Source organism: Peromyscus maniculatus, chromosome 12 (assembly GCF_049852395.1).
Source record: "Peromyscus maniculatus bairdii isolate BWxNUB_F1_BW_parent chromosome 12, HU_Pman_BW_mat_3.1, whole genome shotgun sequence".
In the NCBI taxonomy this organism is placed as follows: Eukaryota; Metazoa; Chordata; class Mammalia; order Rodentia; family Cricetidae; genus Peromyscus; species Peromyscus maniculatus.
Genome location: NC_134863.1, coordinates 46,937,405 through 46,963,916, shown reverse-complemented (window position 1 = coordinate 46,963,916; position 26,512 = coordinate 46,937,405). Strand labels below are relative to the sequence as shown.

The 26,512-nt window shown below is 40.3% G+C and overlaps 2 protein-coding genes and 2 long non-coding RNA genes across 8 annotated transcripts in view; 2 read left to right on the top strand and 2 right to left on the bottom strand.

Moving 5' to 3' along the window:
• Nucleotides 1-508: 508 nt before the first annotated feature.
• Nucleotides 509-5,618, bottom strand: LOC143268034 (uncharacterized). Its single transcript, XM_076548348.1, has 3 exons — nt 5,613-5,618; nt 4,575-5,382; nt 509-682 (listed from the first exon to the last, which is right to left on the bottom strand). Exons 1-3 carry the CDS (start codon nt 5,616-5,618, stop codon nt 633-635), a joined length of 864 nt encoding a protein of 287 aa, XP_076404463.1. The 3' UTR covers nt 509-632.
• The window catches only part of Tfg (trafficking from ER to golgi regulator), a 31,047-nt gene continuing 9,195 nt past the window's right edge, over nt 4,661-26,512 (top strand). For 3 of the 5 annotated variants that reach the window (XM_076549043.1, XM_076549042.1, XM_076549044.1), the window contains exons 1-5: nt 4,661-4,798; nt 9,412-9,639; nt 12,764-12,847; nt 17,840-17,986; nt 23,978-24,145. In XM_076549043.1, coding sequence (XP_076405158.1) covers nt 9,456-9,639; nt 12,764-12,847; nt 17,840-17,986; nt 23,978-24,145 — 583 coding nt within the window. In that variant the 5' untranslated portion in view covers nt 4,661-4,798; nt 9,412-9,455. Of the gene's footprint in view, nt 4,799-5,003; nt 5,451-9,411; nt 9,640-12,763; nt 12,848-17,839; nt 17,987-23,977; nt 24,146-26,512 lie in introns of those variants that run through there. The other 2 variants (XM_006995758.4, XM_006995757.4) reach the window with 1 other exon arrangement.
• LOC143268136 (uncharacterized) lies at nt 7,798-8,874 on the bottom strand. Its single transcript, XR_013043782.1, has 2 exons — nt 8,311-8,874; nt 7,798-8,152 (listed from the first exon to the last, which is right to left on the bottom strand). It is a non-coding gene; the product is annotated as an uncharacterized LOC143268136 (long non-coding RNA).
• LOC143268135 (uncharacterized) lies at nt 18,002-22,518 on the top strand. Its single transcript, XR_013043781.1, has 2 exons — nt 18,002-20,348; nt 22,170-22,518. It is a non-coding gene; the product is annotated as an uncharacterized LOC143268135 (long non-coding RNA).

Genomic DNA, 26,512 nt, shown 5'->3' with positions numbered 1-26,512 from the left:
GAACATGTCCAGATCACTTACATTCACTGACATTTGGACAAAATCACCTAGCACAGGGATGGTTTTATAGTAAGGTGTAGTTTATTGACTATTATAGGATATGCTGGACAGTACAGTTTTTCACTGTCATGACTGTGTGGCTGACTGGAGCTGTGGCTTGTAAGCCAAAGCCCAACATTTTGAAATTTTCATACCATGAGTCACTTATCCAGGAAAAGATCAAATCTCAAATCTGAAGTATCATTTTTACTAGATTGATACTGCTTTTGTACAGAAACTTTAAGTTGAATGACATCATAAATTGACATTTTACATATTGTTTATACAGTGTGCTATTACTCAGCCTTCAGAAAGAAAGAAAGAGGCATTGCTGTTTGCAGCAGCGTGGATTACTCCAAAGAACCCAGTTGCAGAGATACTGTATATAATTTCAGGTCTCTGTGGATTCTAAAATAGTTACCCCCAGGGTAGAAGAGAATACTACACCCAGGGGTTGGGTGGTGGTGGTGGGGGGGTTGTTTGCTGCAAACTTCCAGCTACAGACTGGGTAAGTTCTAGAACTCCACTGTACAGCAGCAGGGGCACTACAGCTAACAGTAGTGTACTGTTCTCATGCCAATGCTGAGGGTTCGTCACAGAGTGGTTCCCCAACTCTTCATGCACCTGGTTCGCACATGCAGGGCTGTGAGGAGATGCATAAGTTAGCATGTGTGTGGTAACTGTTTGTCTATGTCAATATCACATTGTGTACCTTAGGTGTGTAATTTATATACTTTTAAAGCTATTGAATAATCATCTTCCCAAATATTTTTATAAAATTAATATCCATAACATCTTAATTTTAAACTGTCTACTTTTCCATTTTCCCTACAGTCCTTGTCATAACTAACAGTAAATGAAATTACACTGTTTTACTTACCATTACATACTAAATAGTCCTCATCACAATAATAACTCATCATAATAATAACAATAATATGACATGAATCATTAATTTATTTCCCTATTGTCTATTCCATTGATTTCAATATTTAACACATAGGAAAAGCTATGAATAAATGGATACAGATACAATTTTTTTCTTTGCTTAAATAGCTTCCTTAAGATAAATTCTCAGTCCTTGGATAAGTGTGTTGAAAGGTAATAACATGTCTTTAGCAAGTCTGGGAGGTGGCTTTGCTCTTAAGCAACCCAGTCTTTGCAGAGTTCAGAGATCTCCAGAAGATTTTAATTCCTTCTGAGGACGGCTTCCCCAGGACCCAAGGGCCTCCCAGGAGGCCTTGCCTCTTAAAAGTCCTGACACCCACCTCCTGACACAAACCACCACACTGCCAAGGAAGCTTGCAGTGAACATCTGGTGATCTACGCCACTTGCAAAGCTAGCAGGCACACAGGAGCTCTCCCTATCAGATTCCCTTCCCATCCAAATACGTCTTTACTATCCACTAAATCCACTGAAGTTCTCATCTACTTAAGAAATTTTGTGTTTGTTCTTTCATGTAAGAAGAAAACATTTCATCAGATTTTGAATATTATGAACCAAACATTTACATCATTTTTGTATAAGTCTTTATGCTAACATTTTATTTGCTCTTAAAATATTGCAGGTATTGTTGGGTCACAGAGTAATTGTATATGGAACTTTATTTTAAAACACCTTATTAAAACAAACAAACAACAGCTGAGGTGTTTTCTAAGATGGCTGACTCATTTTACAATAGCAATGTAGAAACTGAGCATTAACTTGTAAGGTTCTGATTTGTTAATTATTTCAGAAAGGGGAAGCAGTTATAATTCATTTTTAGCCCATTGATCATGTTTCTGAATACCAGCTCTTTCATGGAGATGTGGAGTGTGTGTGTGTGTGTGTGTGTGTGTGTGTGTGTGTGTGTGTGTGTGTGTGTTAGAGCAGGGTGGCATGATCCAATGCTGCTGTCTCTTACAAGACATTCTCAGAGATCTATGGTACAGTTCCTATCTGCACTATCTCCCAGTGGAGCTTTGCTACGTGTGCAAGTAGAATCTTTACAATTTGTTGGACTTTGATACGAGTTACCATGAAACCGTAATACAATAATGGAGACTTTCTGGACCGTGGTGATAATAAAGGAAGATGATCCCACTCCCCCAGTACTCACCAGGCAGCAACAGAGAAGGCAAGTGTTCTAGACTAAGAGTTTGGACTCAGTTACAAGTTATGTGGTTTGAGATAAGAGTGCAAGATGCTGGAAAGGAATAAGCAAGGCAAGGCAAACTCCGAATCTCCTACCCCTGCTAAAATTTGTGACTGTAAAGGTAGGCAGAAATTCTTCTTAAGAAAATATTACCCCCAGTTAAATAATGCATGAGTATAACATCCTTAAAACACACAAACAGCAGTGCCAAAGGCAGAGCCAAAGTCCTCCATGGGCCAGCTATTAAATCCACAACCTGCTTCTCTCCAGTTTACTCTGGTAATGAGGCCTCTGTGTTTCATCTAGATGGAAAAAAAAAATACTCAAATTATATACCTCTTGTCATGGTATGTTTTTCACGAAGATGGTATAGGGAACTGTGACCACGTAGCCACGTCAAGGACCACTTTGAAGTTCCATAGATATGGCATTATAGAAAGGATACAAAGGAAGAGTAGAAAAGGAACAAGTCTTACAGAGAGAAGTAGGAACGAAACCAGAGCATGAATCTAAGTTTTCAGTTCTCTCAGCAACAAATCCCCAAACCCTGTGAAAAAGTCTGCTGGAAGTATCATGTAAGACATAACAGTGTTAGACTATACCACTTCACTGTGCTTACTTTTTCCTGTTGTTGTTGTTAAAAGAGATTATTGGGTGACAGTGGGCATCCACTGGATGCCATGTGCTGAAATTCCTGGCACTCAGAATACAAGCAGATGTGTTCAGCATAAAACACTCACTCACTTTAGACACAATACACCGCTCTTAATAAAGAATAGTGGAAGCATTCTAGAATTCTAATTGCTCAGACACTAGCCAGGGGTCAATCTTGTAAGCAGTCCTTTCTAAAGCCTGAAATCTTTTGCTACTATGGTAACTCTTTTTGGCATGCCAAAATGACGTTTTGAGACTTTCTTTGTGCACACAAAATGTTCTTGAGGTTTAACTATCTAAGTATGTTTCTTTTCAATGTTCTGAAATTTTCTCTTGAAAACAAAATATTAATGGGTATGCATGTTCTCACGTCCAAGGTTTCTCTGCTACACTCCTCTTGTCCTAGGGTCTGATCTAAATTTAGGAAGAATGGTAGAGGGAATTTTACCTCAATGCATAGAAATGTGGCTTTAAAAACTCCAAGCCATCAGAAAGACAGCACAACAGGGCTGGAGAGATGGCTCAGGGGTTAAGAGCACTGGCTGCTCTTCCAGAGGACCTGAGTTCAATTCCCCGCACCCACATGGTGGCTCACAACAATCTGTAATGGAATCTGATTCCCTCTTCTGGTGTGCTTGAAGATAAGACAGGTCACTCTTTTACATAAAATGCATATTTTTTAAAAAACATTAATACTGGCATTGTTTCATTTAAAAAAAAAGGACAGTGGAATACTATTACCTGACAACGTCAAATTTCTCTGAATCTGTACTATTCGATTTAAATGGGAAGCATTGAGTTCCCAGAGAAAATAGGGGAACCTTTCATTCCATCAGTAGGTCTCTGCTTCCCCTTCCCTGAAAGCAGCTGCTGAAACAGTGTTCCATGCAACTGTAAAAATCATTTATAATGACAAAACACTTTGAGGTAAACGCTACAAACTTCAGGGATCAGTCTGAGGCCGATCCCACCCAAAGCAAACACCTTGTAAAAAAAAAAAAGAACTTAAGCGACTGTAGGGTATGTTCATCCCCCTTCTGGGACCCTTGGCTTTAATTTCCATGTTTTGTCACCCACAGGTGTGCCCCCTGAACGCGGCCGGCCTTCCTAAACGTTTGGGTACCTCCCAGCTCGCGAGCTGACTCATCGGCATCCTTAACACTCTTGCAGCAAAGCGTAGGCGCCCTGCAGTGAATGAATGAACGGATTCGTAGAAAGGCGGCGGGAAAGGGGTTCGTTTTGTTTTGTTTTGTTTCCGAGATGTGTGACAGATTCGCTCGCTGACTACGACAGCCACACGTCGACAGCAAGCACCCAGCCGTTCCGTCCGACAGCCGCCCGCGTCCAACCAGGCTCTCCGAACCAAGTCCCGGCGCTTGCAGACGGCGCCCCGCCCACCGGCGATGAGTTAGGAACTCCGGGCGGTCCGGAAAACCGGAAGTGCTGGCAATCCCCCCCCCCACCTCGCTTCCCCGCCCCCCGCCCCGCGCATGCGTGCCCGCCTGGCCTGGCTCGCACTTCCTACTCCCGGCCATCCAGTGAGGAAGCGGGGCCGCTCACCCCACGCAGCCGGGGCTTGGCCCACCGGGCGCCTCACGCCACCGCGCATGCGTTCTGGGCGGGCCCGTTCGCTTAGAGGCGGGGCGACGGGGCGGATTTTTTTTTTTTTTTTTGGGTAATTTTTTTTTTTCTTTTTCCTTTTCTAGATTTCATTTTCTTGGGCTCCCCGCCCCTGCTCCTTCCCACCTGCCACGTACGGGCCCGCGGCTCTCTCGCTCGGCTGGTTGGGTGTGCGCGATTGGCCGGGCCTGCGCAGCGAGCTCCTGGCTCGGCGGCTGCTTCGGCTTCGTCGGCTTCGGCTTCGGCTTCGGGAGGGCGGCCCATCTGCAACACTGCGGGCGGCGGCGGCGGCGGCGGCGGCCTCGCCAGCAGCGGCCGGGTCGGCGGCAGACAGCGGCCTCGGCCAGCGGGTACGGCCGCCGGAGCGCCGCGTGCCGCCGCTCTCGGAGGAGACCCGGGCGGGTGGGGAGGACACGATCCGGGCGGGCTGGAGGGCTTCTGGAACCTCCCGGCGCCGGGCGGGCGGGTGGGGCCGGGCACCGTGGGAAGGGGGACTGGGAGTGAGGGGCCCCGGGGGAGGCCGCCGAGCCGCCCTGCGCGGGGGAGGGGCGGCCGGGAGGGGGAGGGGAGGGCGCCCGGTCCGGCCCGACCCGATCCGGCCTGGCCTGGCCTGGAGGGCGTTTGGATCGGCTGATCCCCGGGTCCCTGTACCCTCGGGGTCCCCCCACCTCCCCCCCAAGGGTGGAATTAACCCGATTTGAAGAAAGGGGGGATTCAGGAGGCCCGGGGCGTTGGGTGCCTCACCCTGCCTGGCTCCAGGGTGGCTTTTGGAAGGTGGAGAGTTGAATCCTTCCAGGGAGAGAGAGAAAGAGGGGCTTGAGGAGGCCCGGAGCGTTGGGTGCCCAGCCCCTAGAGAGTGGTTTGGGTGGCGGAGCGTGGACCCCACAGGGAATACAGAGATTGGGGTCACAGGAAGGAACCCCAATCGTCGGTCCTACGCTGTCACGCTTGGTGTCCTCTTGAGGCCTTACCCAGTTTCAGTGATGACAGTTCCTAACTTTTGTAAGTTTTGTCTCTGGGCACGGTTGGAAGAGCTGTAGATACCTGGTCTCAAAGGTTATACAAATTCAGCCATCACTTTCCTTTATCGTGTGAAAAGAGTGCGCCGTGGGGGACCTTGAGCTCGCATAACTGCCAGGGAACATGGTTACCATTCTTGCTTACAGGCATGTCAGACAGATCTTGAGGCCTCTTGGCAGTTTTAGAATAATCAGGTTTTTTTTTTTTTTCTGTCTGTCTGTCCTTTTTAAGGAAGCTTAGTGGGTGTGTGTAGCTTCTGAATTTTATGAGGGACTTATCACCAGGGTAAGCAAGAGGAGCCCGAGGCTTCCCTGTTGGTCATATTTCCTAGTGTAGGGGGCATGCTTTATGTCCTTGGGCACATCGGTTTATCCCAGGAATCAGAAAGTTTCCTGGATGGAGGGGGGGGGGGGGGCGCACGTTAGTGGTTGAGTCACTTCTGGACTTCAGGAGTAGTAAGACAGCCACTAGATATAGGTCAAAAAATGTCATAGGGATCTCACCAACAGTTCTGGGAACTAATTCGTGTTAATCTCTACCTTGTTAGAGAAAAGGAGGACCGCACTTAAAAACCTGTGTGGATGAGGAAATAACTGCGAGGCTTATGTATTTACCTGAGATCACTGCAACAGTAGGGGTCAGCTTTTTGCAAAGACTGCAGGGAGTTTACAGTCACTAGGAAACACTAGAAGTGAGTCTGGGCCATCCACAGCAGATGGTAATGATAGGTAGTTTTTAGGTGCATTGGAACTCAGTGCTTCCCAGTCCCATCAGAGGGTATATTGGGAAGTACGTTTGTGCTGGAACTTTGTCTTACTTGGGAGTCTATGTTGATATGAGGCGCCCCCTTTGGCCACATAAAGAAGATGAATCTGGAACTGACTTAATGTTCCAGCTTTCTTCTCCAAGTGTCTTTGCTCATTGGCCCCTTTGTGCAGGAAACAAAGCTCCTTAAGTAGCTTTTGTATGTCGGGTACTATTCTAGGTGCTTCTGGGAATATAGAATAACGTTTTACGAAGCCGGGCGGTGGTGGCGCACGCCTTTAATCCCAGCACTCGGGAGGCAGAGCCAGGCGGATCTCTGTGAGTTCGAGGCCAGCCTGGGCTACCAAGTGAGCTCCAGGAAAGGCGCAAAGCTACACAGAGAAACCCTGTCTCGAAAAACCAAAAAAAAAAAAAAAAAAAAAAAAGAATAACGTTTTACTGAAACTAAGCACTGGTCCTTAATCTGTATATTGCTAGTTTATATAGCCTACAGATAGAAGGCAGTAACTGCAGATTCATTGAAGATCTTTCCTGTCGGGCTGTCAATGAAAGCATGGGGTATTTACCATCTTGTTAAAGTTACTATACTTTAGGACCTGGGCTATAGTAGGTGTTCTGTAAATATTTCTTAAAGGCAGAGAACAAATTTGGCCAGCAAGTGAAGAGTTGGTTCTATAGAGGTTTAAGTTATCACAGTCCTTATGAAAAGTCCATTGTGAGACTGATTAAAAAAAACACTGTGTTCTTTGTATTAAGATAAGCATGGCATCCAGATTGTGAAACATGGTTCGCTTTGTTCTACCTTGACCTTGTAGTGTTGTGTTTAGGTTTACTACCCCATTCCTTTAAAGAGCTGCTAGTAAAAATGTAGTCTTCCCACAGGGTGTGAAGGGGTTGATTCATTTAAGGGAGAGTTAGGTGGAAAAACTGGAGTATTTGTGGGAGGAATGTTGGGGAATTTATATTTAATGATCATGACATAACTTAGGATTGATTAAAAGCTTCCCAAGTTGAATAGTTTGGTTCTTTGCTGAGTGAGGACGTTTCCACACTAGAGGAACAGGGCAGAGTAATTGCAAGAGAAGTGCAGTGGTAGAAAGTCAGTCAGTTTTGGAGAAGGAAACGGCGGCCAGTAGTGAAAGGTCACGATTGAAAGCAAAATGGCCAGTAGGAGGCCGTGACCGCTAAGATGGCTCTCAGTGGCCATTTACTTGGATCAGATGAAAAGAGTGGATGGTAAGAACATTCTGTGTCGATAGATAAGCATGTTCCGGAATTACTTGGCCCTGAGAAAAAGATGTTAACCCATTATTTGATCCTAAATATGCATTTTTACAGTAGTAATTTGAATTATTAAAGGTCTTAGTGTTTAGAATTTAAGATTATAAAGACATAAGACAGTCCTACTGAATAACCTGAAATAAGATAGTAGGAGGAAAATAAAACCCAAGACAGGGAAATTTTATAGCAAATTAATATTAAGTAACTACTTCTGTCACGTTTTAGTTTAGAGTTAGTTAATATTAAGTAACTACTTCTGTCACGTTTAGAGTTATTTTATTAAACCAAGTATTTATTGAACCCAAAGCATTTTGTATGCTAAGCAAGCACTTTACCATTGATCTGTATCCTTATCCCTTTTTCTTTCTTTTGAGAGAATCCCCAGTAGCTTGGACTGATCTTGAACTTGGTTTATAGTTGAGGCGGCCTTGAGCTCATCCTGCCCACTCTACAGGTAGTTCTTCTTCAAATGAAGAGTGCACACCTGGAGAGAGAGAGGGACAGCCCAGCTCTTAGGAGCTGGTACTGCTCTTGCAGAGGACCTGAATTCAGTTTCCAGCACCCATACCAGGGGGCTCGCTCACAACCACCTATGGCTCCAGCTCCTAGTGACCCAACACTCTGGCCTCCTGCAGCACCTACACACAATTCAAAATAAATCTTTAAAAAAATGAAGGAATACAGTCTAATCATACACACCCACTCTGGTTGGAGGTAATGTGGGTCGGCAGGTAATAGAGTTGTGTAGCTTGTTCGTGGATAGTTTTGTTAGAAAGCTCATGAGAATATTACTCACTTGTCCTTTCTCTTTGAGTTTCCAAAATAGGAAATTAGAAAAAGTACTCTTGAGATCTTATTTAGGAAAAATAGGCTCTAATTTCATGTTCATACATGCCTCCTCTCCCAGGTTAACATTAGAGTTGTTTGAATAACTATTAATGTACAAGGCCTCTTTTAGACTCTAGGAAGGTAGTAAACAAAACAGGAACAGTAAAATTAAATGTCTCATAGTGTTCAGTGTTTTGAAGAAAAATAAAGCAAGTGAGAAGAAGATAGTGAGGAGGAGCCATTTTAAGTTAGATTCTTAGGGGAAAACTCTAACAGATGACATGTGATTAGCAGTCTGGTTCCATGAGGGCTGTGAAAGAATTGAAGGCAAAGGACAGTAAACAAAGCCTTGAGTTGGGAGGGGAATCTTAAACATGGGTGTAGCAGATGTGAATAAGGGAAAGAAGTAGGAAATGTGGTTAAATACTAGGCCAGAGGCTGGGTCATGCCAGGGTTTTCTGTTTCTATGGGAATTCCTTGGAAGGTTCCAAGTATAATGCCTTTAGATTTTATTTAAGAACAAACTTCCGATTTGTTGAAAATACAATGAATATGGATGGAAGTAAATAAGCAGACCATTTGAGACATTTTAAAATAAATCAGACAAAATATTGAATTGGATTAAGGGAGCTGCAAGGTCTTTTTTGGTGTTACTAGAAGAAAAGAGTTGCCACTAACAGATATGAAAACTTCAGGAGAGGCAATTTTGGGGGGTAGAAGATCAGGAATTTACTTTTAAGTAGTTGAGTATATGAGTAAAAGGATACTATATGTAATAATAGATATTATATTAGTAATAAAATGCTTCCAGACCATTTAGAATATATGTTAACAACAAGACAGGTACTCCCCCTCCATACCTTCAAACAGGGTTTCTCTGTGTAACAGCTCTGGCTATCCTGGATCTCGCTTTGTAGACCAGGCTGGCCTCCGACTCACAGAGATCCACCTGCCTCTGCCTCCTGCCTCCTCCCTGGGCTGCCACCGCTGGTTGTTAGGTACTTTCTTAAGGATTAACATTCTACTGCTTTCTTTTAACGTGTTTAGTCATCAAAACTATTTTCATCAGTTTTTTTCCTAGAGTTGTATATATAGAGCATCCTGGAGTCCACCATGAACGGACAGTTGGACCTAAGTGGGAAGCTAATTATCAAAGCTCAGCTTGGGGAAGATATCCGCCGAATTCCCATTCATAATGAAGATATTACTTACGATGAATTAGTGCTAATGATGCAGAGAGTATTCAGAGGAAAACTTCTGAGTAATGATGAAGTTACAATAAAGTATAAGGATGAAGGTAAGAACATTTCTAAGATCTAAGTATTATAAGTGCTCTTTTGCCTTTTTTTAGTGTACTATCTCCTTGTCCCCCTAATCTTAAATGGCCACTTTCTTTTATTTACAATTTGCATAGTTTACACAAGTCCTTTGTTCACTAAAAATGTAATTATTATTAAAAGGGATTGTCTGACATTTTCACAAATAATACTTTCTTTCTCTTCCTGCCCAAACTTCCACATATATGTTCAAAAGTGAGAGGGATTCTCACTGTGTATTGGATGAAAAAGGATTTCTTTAGCAACCAGATATGGGAAGGCTGGCTTAAACAGAGGCAGGTGTCTCTGTTGTGTGTCTTGATTTTTTCTCTTCTCCTTTGGCAGGTCTTAACTATGGAGTCCAAGCCTGCCATGGCCTTGAGGCTTGCTGCTCCTGGCTAGCTGTGCTTCTTTGTTGCAGGAGTTTTCAGTATGCGTTATGCTGATGTGCATTGTCAGTTGATTGTAGGAGTGCTCTTGGGCTCATTGGACACAACTCTTTTTTACAGAGATAAATTTTGCTTGACAAAACATCGCTATTGAAATTTTCTTTTTGAGTGTTTACTAATGTCATTTAGCATTGCTGCTTATACTGTCCTTGCTGAAACAGTATCATCCCCTAATACCTCTGACACTGCTTTTCCTGATTTTCTTTTTATCACTAACAGCTACTTTTCTGTGAGGACTGCCTTAAGTCATGACAGTTATTATTATAGAAACCTTACGTTCTTGGTGGTTCAACATTGAAAAAATCAAGAAGGGTTGTCTAGCATCCTGTGACTACCCTGAGCATTAACATCCAGCATGCAGATGGACAGAGTGGGAAGAGATTTCACTTGCTAGGGTTTGAGATGATGTACATCTGTACACATAGTGTTGATTAGAGCCGGGTCACATGGCTTTGCTGAGCTACAGATGGAAATTGTTCATCCTTTTGCACCTATTTTGTACAACTTACACATTGTAAATGAACTGGTCATCAGCTAAGTTGGTCATCTACCAACATGTGTAAATTCTCCTTTTCTGTTGATACAGGATCGGATCTGAGGGTACCCAAACTAATGTTTGAGAGTCACCATATTCTTCTTACTTTCTTGAGCAATCTCATGTTTATAAATACATAGTTTCCCTTCTATACCATTCAAATATATTCCTTAGTTGAGTGAATTTCTTTTCTTCTCTTGAATTTACAACTTAATTTGTTTTTTAAATTGTGTGTGTGTATGTGTGTGTATATATATATATATATATATATATATATATATATATATATATATATATATATTTTTTTTTTTACTGGGCTAGGGACCAAATCTAGGACTTCTAGGCAAGCACTTTACCAATGAACCACACACCCAACACCACAACTCAATATTTTAATAATCATCTTAACCTGAGACACTTTATTCTTGCCTCACACTTAGTATGTCTTAAACTGACTTTACAACTGACTGGCTCTCTTTTCTCCCTCATGATGGCAAACTGTGCAGGATCAGATAATAAATATTGTAGCATTGCATATCACAGAACACCTTTCATACTACCTTCATTTTTGACAACTTAAAATGTAGAAGACATTCCTAGTTCATTATCCTGTTAAAGCAGGAGTGGTTCTGTTGGGTTGTGATTTGTGGCTTCCACTTGGGGATATCTTCCGTATTGAAATCTGCCCCCCATATTCGGTTACCACTTTTATGTCTCTCCCTCCTTTCTTCCTTGGTTGTGGTTTTTTTTTTGTTTTTTTTTTTTTATTTTTGGTTTTTTGAGACAGGGTTTCTTTGTGTACCTTTGTGCCTTTCCTGGAACTCACTTGGTAGACCAGGCTGGCCTCGAACTCACAGAGATCCGCCTGCCTCTGCCTCCCGAGTGCTGGGATTAAAGGCGTGTGCCACCACCGCCCGGCCTTGTGGTTTTTTTTTTTTTTAAATCATATAATTTGCTCACATTGTTTTTTTGTAGTCTGTGTTAGCCACTACATGAGATAGCAACTTAGATAACATCCCAACAGAGATACTCATTCTGTTACTGTTATAGGATTCAAGGAAAGAAAAAGACTAAGACTGAGTACTGAAAGTCTCTAGGTTTTTGCTTTTGTATGTTATTTTCTTTGAAATGTGTTTATGAGCAAAATTCCTGAGAATTGAGCACTATATGTATACGTATGGGTCTGCTTATAAAGATCTAAAAACAATTAGAAAGTACTTAGTTCATGCCTGGTTTTTGACACATTTGTTCAAAGTAAATATGTCTAACAAGTTTTAAAATGGGTTTAGCAGAGTGCCCCAGGACAAAATTCCTCTCCCAGTTTTTTGAAGACACCCTTGACTGACTCTTGTGGCTGGTTTCCCCACCCCATACCTTTCCTCAGCTTTGTGAATGCTTTTGAAACATTCAGTGGATACAATATTTTCATTGTTAGGGTCCTAGGGTATCTTACTCTTCAGCATGTATTATTTTATATATATTTACATGGGAATGCAATTCTGGAGAAAATTGTCCTCAGTATGGTCGGTCAGTGATCTGAAAGGTCTCACTCTGGTTTACTAAAGTGGTCTTGTAACCCTTTTTGCAGCTCTATGCTATTAATTTATGTAACTCTCCCTCGATTTGTGGTAGTGCATTTTATTAAAAGTAAGGATTTGAACCATGAGAAATCCTTGTTTTCATAATTGGTAAATATATTTAAGTGTTTTAGAATGGAAAGATTTTTCAATCTAATCTAGTAATTTGTGATATTGTTGTATCTCTTAAGACTAAAAGTTAATTTGTATGATTCATTTTTGAGAAAGGGTTTCTCTGTGTAGACCAGGCAGGCTATCTTCAACAGAGAGATTCGCCTGCTCTGCCTCCCTAGTCCCTAGTGCTGGGATTAAAGGTGCGCACCATCCACCCTGCTTAACTTTGGCTACATTTTCTCACGAGTATATGATAAATATGTATAAGATTGGTGGCAAAGTTGATTTAGTATGTTTTAAAAAAATCTTTCTTAGATGATACTTGGTTCTTAGGGGAGATTCTAATTGTAGTCTGTAATTTACATTTTTGTTTGTATGACCTGCTTTACTACTGTTGCAAATCTGAATTTCTTTTTCTTTTGAATTTCAGATGGAGATCTTATAACAATTTTTGATAGTTCTGACCTTTCCTTTGCAATTCAGTGTAGTAGAATACTGAAACTGACATTATTTGGTGAGTGGCAAACTTTATAATGAATTTACTTCCTGATTTTTTTTATATTTTTAAATACTTAAAATATTTGCATTCCCCCCCCTCCCCCCGACTTTAAATTATTTGAAACTATGTATTAAAAGTAGTAGAAGTTTAATTCAGGCAAAACAAGATTGTAGCTGAAGTTTTCCTATGTCCCGGAGTGCGGGACAAATCTCTCCCACTAGTGTTCCCCAAGTAAACACACAGAGGCTTACATTAATTAAAACTCTATGGCCTAATGGCTCAGGCTTCTTGGTAGCTAGATCTTACATCTTAAATTAACCCATTTCTATAAATCTATACCTTGCCACGTGGCTCGTGACTTAGTAGTATCTTTACATCTTGCTTCTCATGGTTGTAGCTGGCAGTGTCTCCTGACTCAGCCTTCTTCCCAGAATTCTCTTCTCTCTTTGTCCTGCCTATACTTCCTGCCTGGCTACTGGCCAGTCAGCACTTCTATTTATCAACCAAATCCGAGCAACACATTCACAGCATACAGAGTGATATCCACAGCACAAGATTACTTTGTTTTTGAAATAAGATATAACTTAGGAATCTCTGGTAAAAGTTTTAATTTTGTAATGTCAGAATTTGGGCATTGTTACGCTATTTATGTTATCTTTCTCTATAATATGTTTTTACCTTTTTTTAGGGCTTAGCATATAAGTCTGCTACTTTGGATATTATTTTTCAAGGAGTAAAGGCTAACAGTGATGGGTCTTAGATATAGCTCAGTAGTAGTATATTTGCTTGGCATGCACAGGGACCCAGGTTCTATTTTCAGCATTAAAGGAAAAATAAGCTAAAGATAATGCTGATAAAAAGATGTAAGATCAATTTAATCTTAGATTTTATTTTGTTTTAAGTCTAATAGATTGCCAGGTAGAATGCTTATAGGGTATAATAGAAATAATTGCAGAGTTAAAGTAGTAGCATAATTGTGATTATGTGAAAAATAAGAACTATAATATTTACTTTCTTTACTTTTTTTTCCTTTTTAATTTTTTGGAAATTATATTATTCTGAACCTTAGTGTTTATGGAAATGCAACCATATCTGTTGATTTAATTTTATATATTTTTTCTCCAGGAAAGGCAAATATGAATCAGGGTTTTTTTGTTGATGTTGTTTGTTTTCTGTCCTTTTTTAATATTAACAAAAACTGTTTAAAGGTTTTAATAGAGGATACCTTTTTACAAAGTCTCTTGGCCAGAGGTAAGGAAGACTAGATATTCTGAGCTCTTCCTTCTTTCCAAAGGGGTATGTGTACATGTCCCCACTCCCACACCCCCACCCCCGTGTGTGTGTGTGTGTGTGTGTGTGTGTGTGTGTGTGTGTGTGTGTGTGTGTGTCTGTGTGTCTGTTCAGCTTGCCTAGGAAACAGAACCATACCAAAATAAAAACAGATGTGGGTCTCAGCAGTTAAGGGAGCTTGCTGCTCTTCCAGAAGACCTAGCACTCATGTTGGGTAGCTCACAGTCACCTGTAATTCCAGCTCTAGGGGATCCAACACGGTCTGCGCGGGTACCTGAAGGCATGCAGATAGCATACAGACACACATACATAAAATTAACATGCAAAAGAAAATAGGTGGAACTAGGGGTGAGGGCAGGCAAGGAGAAAGAGGGAGAGACTGAAAGAGACAGACTGAGAAAGACTTGAATAACAAAGCTGAAACCTGGAGTATTCTTGGTGGCTGTGGTGAAGTTTTTACTTTGCGTTATGTAAGAACAACCATTTCATGTTTCTGTGGCAGTGTAAGTCCAGGATCCTAGACCTTTCAGTAGTCTCTGTTTTCAAAAAAAAGAATATTGTAGAAAAAACTCTTGCCCTTGATACAGGAAAGATCAAGGGTACACTGGGATCTTGGAGGTTTGGGAATAGTTCATTGAGAATTTATTACCATGGTCCTTAGATGGACTTTGTTTAAATTTAAAGTTTCTGTGTAGTTTTGAGTCTTTATAGCATAAAACAGAAAAAAAGTATAAGAATGATAAAAAAAATTTGGATCTCAATCCAAGTCATAGTTGGTTTCTTACAGAGTCCTACTGGTGATCCAATCCATAAGATACACAACGTTGTCCATGTAAGCAAGAGAAACAGTGGGCATAGCTGGTTTCAGAATTGATAGTCTCCAAAATGTGTGTGTCAAAAGTTATAAGAACTTCAAAGAAGGAATAATAGTATAAGCATAGGGCACTATGCAAAAGTATTAAATTTTAAAAAGGGCGTGGTAATTTTTTAGAAATGAAAAATGAAATTGAAAGAATGAAGTGTACATGCAATATAACCCTACAGACTTAGAGACTAGGAGATGATGGGAATGAAACAGACACTTGATATTAAGAATTTCCAGGGTAAAATGGAGTGTAAATATATTAAAACATAGCTAAGGGAGTTTTTAAGATTATAGAAAATAAATGAAGCTTTAGATTCAGGAGACATGGTAAGTCTTGAGGAAGAAAAAATAAAAATCCTAACTAGGTGTATTACCTCGAAACTGGAAAGTATGTAAGACAAAGTCATTATTTTAATATAAGTGGCCAGAAAACGATAAGATTGATCACTGGTGAAACAATTAGACAGTTTGTATACTTCTTTCATTTAGTAATAAAAGCTGGTAAATAGAAATCACGTTTCATATGATTAAGAAAAAGAAATCTTATAGTCTACTAAACTCCAGTAAAAAGTGGTAGTGAAAACATTTTCAAAGAGATTACCTAAACCAGTGGATCTTTGTTAGAATTTTTAATGTTGGTCTTCAGCAAGAGAGTGAAAGATGCACAAAATCTTCAACTTGAAATGAACATTGATCTTAAAAAAAAAATCTAGGAACAGGAAAACAAGTAGGACAGAAAAAATGAGCAGTAATTTATGTAAAGTAACATGTAAGAATAAAAAATTGGAAGGACTAGTTTGGGAATAAATTTGTTAGTAACATTAGAACTTTTTACTGAAGTATGCATGAATTGTAAGAATGATTATTAAAGTTTGGAAATGCTTAGTAGATGGGACATAACGAAATAAAGTGTACCTGCTTGGCATGCTAGAAGGTGAGGGGAAAGGGGTGTAGAGAAACAAATAACACACAAACTACATGTAAACTGACCATATGCACCAGTCAGAAGCACTGTGAGGGAGCTGCAGAGTGCCTCAGTGGGTAAAATGCTTTCCATGTGAGCATGGGGACCCCAGTTTGGATCCCCAGCCCCACCTAAAAGCCAGATATAGTGGTAACCCCAGCACTAAGTGGGTAGAGAGGCAGATCTCAGGGACTCTGTAGCCAACAAGTCTAACCCAAAGGGTAAACCCCAATTTCGGTAAGAGACCCTGTTCTGAAAATAACTAAAGTTAGAGCAAGTGGTAGAAGACAGCACAGTCAACTTGTGGCCTGCATGCGCACATCCACAGAAGCAGTTTCTTATTGGAGTTGAACATGAGCAGTTTAACGATTCAACTAATTAAATGTCTATTCTGGGAGCTATACTCAAAGATTATTGTATGAAGTTTGAAAGTTAACTGGTTAAAATGTGTGTGTGTGTGTGTGTGTGTGTGTGTGTGTGTGTGTGTGTGTGTGTGTGTGTTTGTGCACGCATGCTCATGTATACTAGACAAAGCACAAAGTCAGTTCTTAAAAGAATATACTATGTCCTTGCCCTGGAGGAGATGGGGATGGGGGGTGGACTGGGGGGAGGGGGCAGGAGGAGGGAGGACAGGGGAATCCATGGCTGATATGTAAAATTAAATTAAATTATAAAATTAAAAAAAATATACTATATAGAAACTTGATTAACAATCATTTTATAATCCTAAGATTTGGGAGTCTGTGGCAGGAGGATCACCTATGAGCTTCAAGGAAACTTGAATAGAATCACAGTCATGGGAGAACTCTCTTTTCCCAGAAACTGGTAGTTCTAATAGATAGACTCAAATTTGGTTGTACACAATTTGAAAATACCTGGTAAGAGGCTGAATCTTGGACTTCTAGAAATGAGGAAGCAATACAATTTCATTTTTGTTTTCTAAGCTGTGACACTATTTTAAGAGAATGAGTAATTAAATAAGATAATGTGCCTTCCTTTAAAAAAAAAAAAAAAAGCCCTGCTGATTAAGTAATGACTTGTGGCTTTCCCTAGTGCCTGTAGAAGCCGTGGATTTGTAGGACGGTGTTGATTCATAAGCTCTGCATAATTAGTTAATGGATTACTTTTGTTGTTTTTGAGACAAAGTCTCAATATGTAGGCTTGACTGGCCTGAGATTCCTGTGTAAACCATGCTGGTCTAGAACTCCGAGATTCCACCTGTCTCTACATCCAATTAGGGATTAAACAAATGCCCAAATGCATCGCCACACCTGGCTTGATGGATTACTTTTGGGAGCAACTGTTTGTTTAAGTCAAATATAGGCAAGCTGGATAACATCTGTTAGTCATATTTTGTCATGATAATTATATATAGAGTAATGTGTTTTTGTATTATTTCAAGAATATTACATAGTACAAAATATAATTTGGGAGTTACATAATTTTCTATTAAAATAACTTTAGTTTGTTAATTTTCATGAAAATGGAGCTTTCTACAGTATTGGTGTATTTTATTATAGTACTTGTAGTAAACATTTTTGCTAGTATCAAAAATACTAGCTTTTTGCTGTATTCAGGAATGTTTTCTGCTTAAGAAAGTAAGCTATAAGCAATTGTCTTTTCGCTGGGCAGGGGGGATTACCCAAAGGCCTGGTGTCATGACATGGCCCTTCATCCTAGTACCTGAGAGGCAGAAGCAGACAGGTCTCTGAGTTTGAGGTCAGCCTAGGCCTCGCATTCATACTCCATGTACACAGACAAGTTAAAATAAATGAATGAAGGTAAAACTACTTCTGATTTGTGCTGCTTATTTTTCTTCAGTGTGTGTTATTTTAGTAACTCTAAATTTCATCTCCTAAATTGAAGCAAATTAATGATTCTGTTTTAGTTAATGGCCAACCAAGACCCCTTGAATCAAGTCAGGTGAAATATCTTCGTCGAGAACTGATAGAACTTCGAAATAAAGTGAATCGCTTATTGGATAGCTTAGAGCCACCTGGAGAACCAGGACCTTCTACCAGTATTCCTGAAAACGGTAAACTGAATTTATTCTATTTTATTCTAATGAATTCTTCCACCATTTTTGTGGAGAGAGGGAGTGTGTGTGTGTGTGTGTGTGTGTGTGTGTGTGTGTGTGTGTGTGTGATGAACAATAATAAATGCACAGGTGAGAGCATGAGATAAGTCAGTGCTGTTGTGATGATTTCTTTACAGTTAGTCTCAAACTCCAGAGTTTATGCAGTAAGGTCAGTTTTCAAACCCTTTGATTCATGAGTTGTTATTAGTGTGAGAACTAATAAATCGTAGGAATGCAAATGATTTTATTATGATTTTTATGTAGTAAAAACTAAGTTTCAGGTGCAAAATAATTTTAGATTAGTACTTTAAAATTTTACTGGTGGCATGTACTATTACAATACACTTTTATATTTATTATAAATAGTGAAGAGAATTTAAGGCTTATTGACATATTTGGAGCTGATATAGTTTTGGCACCAAAATGTATTTTAAAATATGGCCTGAAATTAAAACTGTTTTTATAGATCTAAAGAATTTCTTTTAAAAACCAACTATTTTCTTTAACTTTTGTTTCTTAACTATTTCAGTTAAAATGGTTTTGTAAATGACTGCTCTTAATGTTTAAATGTTTAAAATACAAAGTGGTAACTTTTTAGTGGTCCAGGCTAGCTGTGTGTGAGGTCACACAGAGGACTCTTTGGAAAGGTGGCCTTGTCTAATCTCTTGAAACCCTTAGATTGGGGTATTGTAGTTTTGCTCCTAGATAATTTTGGAAGTTTGCTTTTTTCTCTTCATCCTCCTCCCCATTTCCCTTCATTTCTTCATGCTTCTCTGTGTCCTCGTCTCCTCTTCCTTTGAAGAGCAGATCCAGGGTCTTACACATACTACTGAGTTATAGACCCAGTCCCTTAATTGATTGATTTACTTTTAAAAATTTGGTTAGATTTTAAATAAAACCATTTTCTATAATTTCCTTGTTATCTTCTTTTAGCCATTTGGAATTGTGTTGTTGGTAAATGCTCAATAAATATTTGCTGATGAATTAGTAATTTCTAATCTTACCCTTATTTCAGAATATGATGAAATTTACTAAAATACTTTATGATCTTGGACACTTATGATGAAGGCGTCTATGTTTCAGAGTAAAGCAGTTTACTTCTTCTGAACCTCGCCCTTGTTTGTTTGTTTGTTTTTTTGCCGCATATATGTGCATGTGCATTTGGAGGTCAGAAGACAACCTTGGCTGTCATTCTCCAGGGACCTTGCACCTGCTGCTTTATGACAGGGTCTCTGATTGGCCTGGAACTTCACCAAGTGGGCTAGTCTAGCTGGCCAGTGAACTTGCAGGAATCTGCTTGTTGCTGCCTCCTGGCTTGCCAGTGCTGTGATTACAGGATGGTACTACCTAGCAAGCTTGTTACTTGGAGTCTGGGGTTTGCAAACTCAGGTCCTCTTCATTATAAAGCAAGTACTGCTTCTGGAGCTGTCTCCCCAGTCGTGAACTTTGTCTTTCTAAACTAAAATCCCAGCTTTACATCAAAGATGAAATGAGAACTTTCTAGATCATTCTCCCAGAAGAATTAATGCATGTTTACATTGCATAACCATGTCAAAGATTATGAGGGATAGACAAAAATTCAATCAATATAGCCATTACTGTGCAGCAGTTGCCTAAGTGGCCCTCATTCCTCTTTAAGGACTAGAACTCTGTTGTATAGTATTTCCTGGGGGCTTGGTTTATTTTAGAAGCCTAGATTAGTAGAGGCAGTAGTAGCATGGAGGGGATTCATTTGTGAGGTTAGTGTGGAATGCTCTTGGGATTAGAGGAAGGAAATTGCTGAGGAAGATAAGATAGTGATTCCATGCAGTGTAAAAGATCTTAACTTTAGGTAAGCTTTGTATCCATTTACAATATTATCAAGTTGCTTACTTGATAACAAAAAATGATAATTTTTTATTAATTGAGTAAATGGTTAGAATTATTGCTTTTTTTAAACTTTGCTTTTGTTACCATGTTGCTTCTTAATTTATGAAATTCAGGTGATTCTAAAATGTTTCTGTTCACAAGATGTGGTTTGCATGAGAATGGCCCCCTAGGCTCATGTACTTGAATGCTTAGTCACCAGTCAGTGGAACTGTTTGGTAAAGATTAGAAGGCGTGGCCTTGGTGGAGGAATTATGTCACTGTGAGTGAGCTTTGAGGTTTCAAAAGCTCCCAGCTTCTGCTCTAGTGCTGTGCCTCTCTGCTTCCTGCCATTGAAGATCATGGACTAATCCTCTGAAACTGTAAGCAAATCCCCAGTGAAACAGTTTCTTCTGTAAGAGTTGCTTTGGTTGTGATGAGTCTCTTCACAGCGATAGATAGAACGGTGACTAAGGTGTAGCTAGAGTTTTCCTGCCTGGCCCACAGTCAGGACAAATCTCTGTCACCCGCCAGTCCCACAGCTGCTCAGACCCAACCAAGTAAACACAGAGACTTATATTGCTTACAAACTGTATGGCCGTGGCAGGCTTCTTGCTAACTGTGCTTATAGCTTAAATTAGTCCATTTCCATAAATCTATACCTTGCCACGTGGCTGGTGGCCCACCGGCATCTTCACATGCTGCTGGTCATGGCGGCGGCTGCAGTCAGTCCTTCTGCCTTCCTGTCCTTTTATTTCTCCTCTCTGTTAGTCCCGCCTATCCTTCCTGCCTAGCCACAGCCGATCAGGTTTTATTTATTGATCAATCAGAACAACTTGACATACAGACCATCCCCCAGCACAGCCAAGTGCAGACCATCTCAGACACCTGCACTCAGGCCCATGGTCCTAATCATCCTCTATGCGGACCTGCTGGGTAACGCCACAAAGAACCCAAGAAGGGCTCCCACAGGACATACAGAACATCCCACAGCACTTCCCCTTTTCTTTTTTTAAAAAGGAAGGTTTTAACTTTTACACATCTTTAAAGCCAGCTTGGTATATTTGGGAATTTGGGCGTAGCTTCTCTTACTACTTCCTGCTGGAGGGGGGTGCAGTATCTTATGGGGATACAAAGAAAATTTTAGGTTCATGGAGTAGTCCGTGAGACTGTATCGTCTGAGCCAGTTGCCTTGAAACAATTCTGGATGTTGGATCATCTGGGCCATGGTGTCATCGGAGACCTTTCAGGGGGTCTTGGCTGGTCAAATCTGATGTATCTTAATCTGGAACAAATCCATAGCCTCTGGCTTTCTGTAGAGACAAAAACAGAGCCTCTTTTCCAAAGCAACATATCCTTACATCTAAATTTTGAAGTCAAGGTACCTTTAAAATATACATTTTGGCATAACTCAACAGCCTTTGCAATCAAATCTTTTTCTTCAGCTACAAATATCAAAGAGAACATAATCCAGATTCTCTGTGTGATAGCCATCTTTATGTGGCTTATTTTTTATATTACTTTTACTTTCTCTTTAAAGACTTTATTTTTTTAAACTTTCTATTTCTTTATATAACTGTCTATGTTCCTTTTCCTCTCTCTTCCAAGCCTATGTACATTTTTACACACATTGTAAAGCATTTAAAGTCTTGTTCCATCTGAATCTGTCTTATTGTGAATCTGTTGCTTTAAACTGTGGCCTTCTAAGCCTGAAATGGCTCTGTGGCTGCTGGCTCCGCCCCCTTCAATTTCCCAACTTGGCGGTGGTACGTTTTCCACCAGCTCTGGGAGCCATCAAGTCTCAGAAATAGTGGGTCTACACTTTTATCCAAGCAGCGTGTAGCCCAGAAACCTCTTTTTTTGTTTTGTACTAGCAAAGGCTAAATCTGCCACGCAGCTTAATGTGCCACTTGCAGAGGCCTCATTCCCGCCATACTGCAGATCGAGCACACACACTAGGAACGCACAAGTAGCTCAAACCGGCAGCTGCCGCTCATTTGAGAGAGACAATTAGGAAGCTGTTTTTAGCTCCGTTTTAGAATCTTTTCTCAGGTTTTAGGTAGAAACTTTTGCCAACACGTTGGGCGCCATTTGTAGCTAGAGTTTTTCTGCCTTGCCCACCGTCAGGACAAATCTCTGTCACCCGCCAGTCCCACAGCCGCTCAGACCCAACCAAGTAAACACAGAGATTTATATTGCTTACAAACTGTATGGCCGTGGCAGGCTTCTTGCTAACTGTGCTTATAGCTTAAATTAGGGCTCCCACAGGACATACAGAACATCCCACAGCACTAAGGTACAGGGGCACAGGACAGATGCATCTATCAAAGTAGACCAACACTGATGACCCAGATCACGCTCAAGAATTACTCTAAGTCAGGGTCGTGTCATTTATACTTTGTCACCTTGTGTGTTCTTTTGAAGAACATTCTAAACACATTTTTAAACAAGTATTTTAATAACTAATTTAATAAGTAATGCATGTTTAGAATACATAGCAAAACTGTTATTTTATAGATGATAAGGAATTTTGGCTGGTTTGGTTTTTACGTTAATTGTAGAGGAATAGACAAAACGTAAGAGTTGAGATCCTAAATTAAGGCAAGATTTCTGTTGTTTTGCAAAATAAAACATTTGTTACTCTGTTTCCTGGGTATCTGGGTATTTGTGTGTGGGGGGGTTGTTTTTGGTTTGGTTTGGTTTGGTTTTTTTTGAGACAGGGTTTCTCCCTGTCGTTTTGGTGCCTGTCCTGGATCTTGATCTGTAGACCAGGCTGGCCTCAAACTCACAGAAATACACCTGGCTCTGCCTCATGAGTGCTGAGATTAAAGGCGTGCGCCACCACTGTCCGGCTCTCCTGGGTATCGTATATGTATGTGCAGATCACTGGGGTGTGGGCTGAATAAACAGCTCAGTTGGTAAAGTTCTTGGTGTAGTATCTGTCGGTCCCCAAAACCCATGTTAAAAACAAACAAACAAAACCTTCCTGGTATGGTGGTGTGTGTTTGTAATCCCAGCACTGTAGAGGTGGAAACAGGCAGTTGCCTAGGGCTCACTGGCTAGCCAGGGAGAGACCAGATAGTCGACTTGATGAATTCCAGGCCATTGAGGGACCCTATCTCAAAAGCAAACTGGACAGCTCTTGAGAAATGTCCCTGGAGATTGTCTTCTGACCTCCATATGCATGTGAGTGAACACACACGCACGCACGCGCAAGTTGGTGTTATTGTTGTGATGAAACACCATAACTAAAAGCAACTTGAGGAAAGGATTTATTTGGATTACATATCCTGAATCATAGCCCATTGATGGAATCCAAGGCAGGATACTCAAACCAGGCAGGAATCTGGAAGCAGGAGCTGATGAAGAGGCCATGCTTACTGACTTACTGCTTATGGCTTGCTCAGCCTGCCTTCTTTTGGAACTCAGGACCACCAGCCCAGGAGTGGCCTCACCCACAGTAGGCTGGGCCCTCCCACACCAATCACTAAAGAAAATGCCCCTCAGACTTGTGTTCAGACCAATCTTAGGGAGGCAGTTTCTCAGCTGAGGCTTCTTCCTCTCAGATGTCTGTAGCATGTGTGTGTCAAGTTGACATAAAAACTAGCCAGCTCAGGCTCCAAAAAAAGTAAAATGTAAAACAATTGTGTTTTTAAAGAAGCTTTAAAATAATAATAATGATAATAATAATGTTTTTTTCTCATTTTCTCCTTTTTCTTTTCTTTTGCTATTGAGACAGTCCTGCTGTGTAGCTCAGGCTGACCTAGAACTCTTGATCCTCCTGTCTTAGCCTCCTGAGTGCCAGGATTATAGGCAGGCACCATTCTCTGTGCTCAGATTAGTCTAGTAATTCTAAATGGGGGAATGGGGAGAGACAGTAATTCTTTCTGGAAAACTACTCTTTATCTTGTATTTCCTTTTACCCATTTTTCTTGAAGCATAAACATACGTGAAGAAAGTAAAGCGTTCTATAGTTTTGTATTCACAAATTCTTATTCTAACATTCCTGACAATATTTATGCACATGTATATTTTCTTGTCTTATTTTTTTATGCTTTTTTGAGTATACATGAAATAAACTTGTTTATTCCTTTTTTCTTACAGATACTGTGGATGGTAGGGAAGAGAAGCCTGCTGCCTCTGATTCTTCTGGAAAACAGTCTACTCAGGTTATGGCAGCAAGTATGTCAGCTTTTGACCCTCTGAAAAACCAAGATGAAATCAACAAAAATGTCATGTCAGCATTTGGATTAACAGATGACCAGGTTTCAGGTAGGTCAGTTCCTTTTTCTCTCTATCGTTATCTCCCCTCTTTCATGGATATGGAGAAATACCACGGCTTAGGGTTCAGCCAGTTACTTTTTACATATTTAAGTTCCTATAAAACAGGGAAATGCATGATTTCGGCACCCTAAAGAGATTCTTTGCCCTTTCCAGTCCATAGCACTCTTTCCATCTTAAAGAATAACCACTGTTTGTTTCAGCTAAATTTTAGTAAAAGCAGTATTTTCAGATTCTTTTTAAAAAAGAGAGAGAGGAAAAAAAAAACCGTTTTATTAAAAAAAAAACTTTTCAGATTTTCTTGTAGTACTTAAATTGGATTTGATAGGTTTTGCTATCTCTTCTGATCTTAGGAAATTAAAATTAAAGAGATTTCTAGTTAATTGCTTGTATGCAAATAAGTTTTAGCTTTAAAGCAGCCCTTGTATTGTGATTTATTCTTTCTTCTTAGTTTTTGGTTATCATTTTGACAGCATTATTCCTGTTTTTCTTTGGGGATCCTTATCACACATCATTGCTGAATGCTTCATGTTTTTATTGGCTGCTTTCCTGTTTTATAATGTGTGTCAGATTTTCTTGTTTCTATCTGCCTTGCAGTTCTTCATTGTAGGTGGGCATTTTCATTAGTGTATCTTTCTGACTTGTGATTTTGATGTTATTATTGTTTTGTTTTGTTTTTTTCTAAGAGCTTTGTTATTGCTCTTCCAGTCTTAAATAAACTCCTGCGGACAGTAGTTTTGTCTCTTGTTTTCCAGCAGTGGATTCTGCTTTCTTTCTTTCTTTTTCATGTTTCTTCCTGAGCCCACTTGGAGTTACCCCCCTTCCTGAAACAGAGGAGTGGCTAAAGATTGGGCGGAGTTTATAATGATTTCGAGTAATTAGCCCTTCAGTGACAGGGAGTTTCACCTTCATCTCCAGCTCCTTGTCCAGCCATGATGCTGTTAACATGATGGTTTTCTGCCATTGAAGCAGAAATCAAGTCTTGAAATCCTTAATTCACTGTTTCTCCTAGGGGAAACTCTTTTCTGGTTTCTGTGAGATTTGATTGACTAGTAGTTATCTTAAGTAATTGTTTTCTTCTGCTTTGTTCAAATTTTTGCTACCTGGGGAAGGGTTTACCTCAATCATTTACTTTGCCATTTTTAGCAGTTAGAGATAGAGAATTTATTTGGTCTGTTCATTTTCATCTTCTTGAAAATTTTTGTGGGATTATTCACTGAATAATTATGTTAGATTTGAGGAGACAGCTGAATATGTTACCTGTTTTTGGCAAAAGATAAACAAATGATACATCTGAAAACCATGTCAAGGACTGAAATATGAACTAATGTTTCAGCTACTTGAAATGTTAGGAAATGCGCTATATAAAAGCCAGCCTTGAAACTTGAATTGGATGTCATATATCAGACCAGAATATTATGACAATGATTTCTGTTATATGAAGACCATTTTCATGTGGATTTGTACACTTAGTTGTCTTCACATTGACAACAACCAGAGTACTTTTTTAATTCTCCATATGCGATCTGGTAAGGGGGGAAATAGCTACACAGTAATGTAGAAGTGAAGAAGATGAAGTGTTAGCAGAACAGGATGAACAACAGTCATAAGCTTCATCCAAGAGAGAAAAGAAGAGCCAAGCACTGAGTATGTTTAGGATTCATTTAGGGAAAGTTAAGTGTGTGTGTGTGTGTGTGTGTGTGTGTGTGTGTGTGTGTGTGTGTGTCTCTGTGTGTCTGTGTGTGTACACAAGTAAAGTAGTGGTAAACCAGTCAGTCATACATTTTAACCTGGTAATCAGCTTTCCCATTACTATAACCCAGCCTAGATTCTCATTAGTACATGACTGGTAAGGGGCAAACCATTTGCCTAAAATGGTGGTATACCAACTTTGTCTTGCAGTGATAAAATGGCTGAGAAAATAACTTGAGACTGGTTCTTAATCCATGGGTCATGACCCCTTTGGGGCTGCATATCAGATGTTTACATTATGATTCATAACAGTAGCAACGAAATAATTTTATGGTTGGAGTCACCACAGCCTGAGGAACTGTTTTAAAAGGTCATAGCATTAGGAAGGTTGAAAACCACTGATGTAGAGGAAAGGGATGTACTTTGGTTTGTTCTCCCAGAAATCTCAGTTCATGACCCATTGGCTCCATTAGCTTGGCCCTGAATCGAGGCAGAGTACCCCAGGGCTGAATGTGTAAGAGAAGGCTGTGCACTTGATGGTGGTCAGGAAGCAAATGAACAAGTTAAAGGGACTAGAGACAATATAGATTCTTAAGAATTGCTCTCAAGAACCCACTCCCCTTTTTACCTTCTAATAGCCCACCCCACTATCAGTTTATCAGTGGG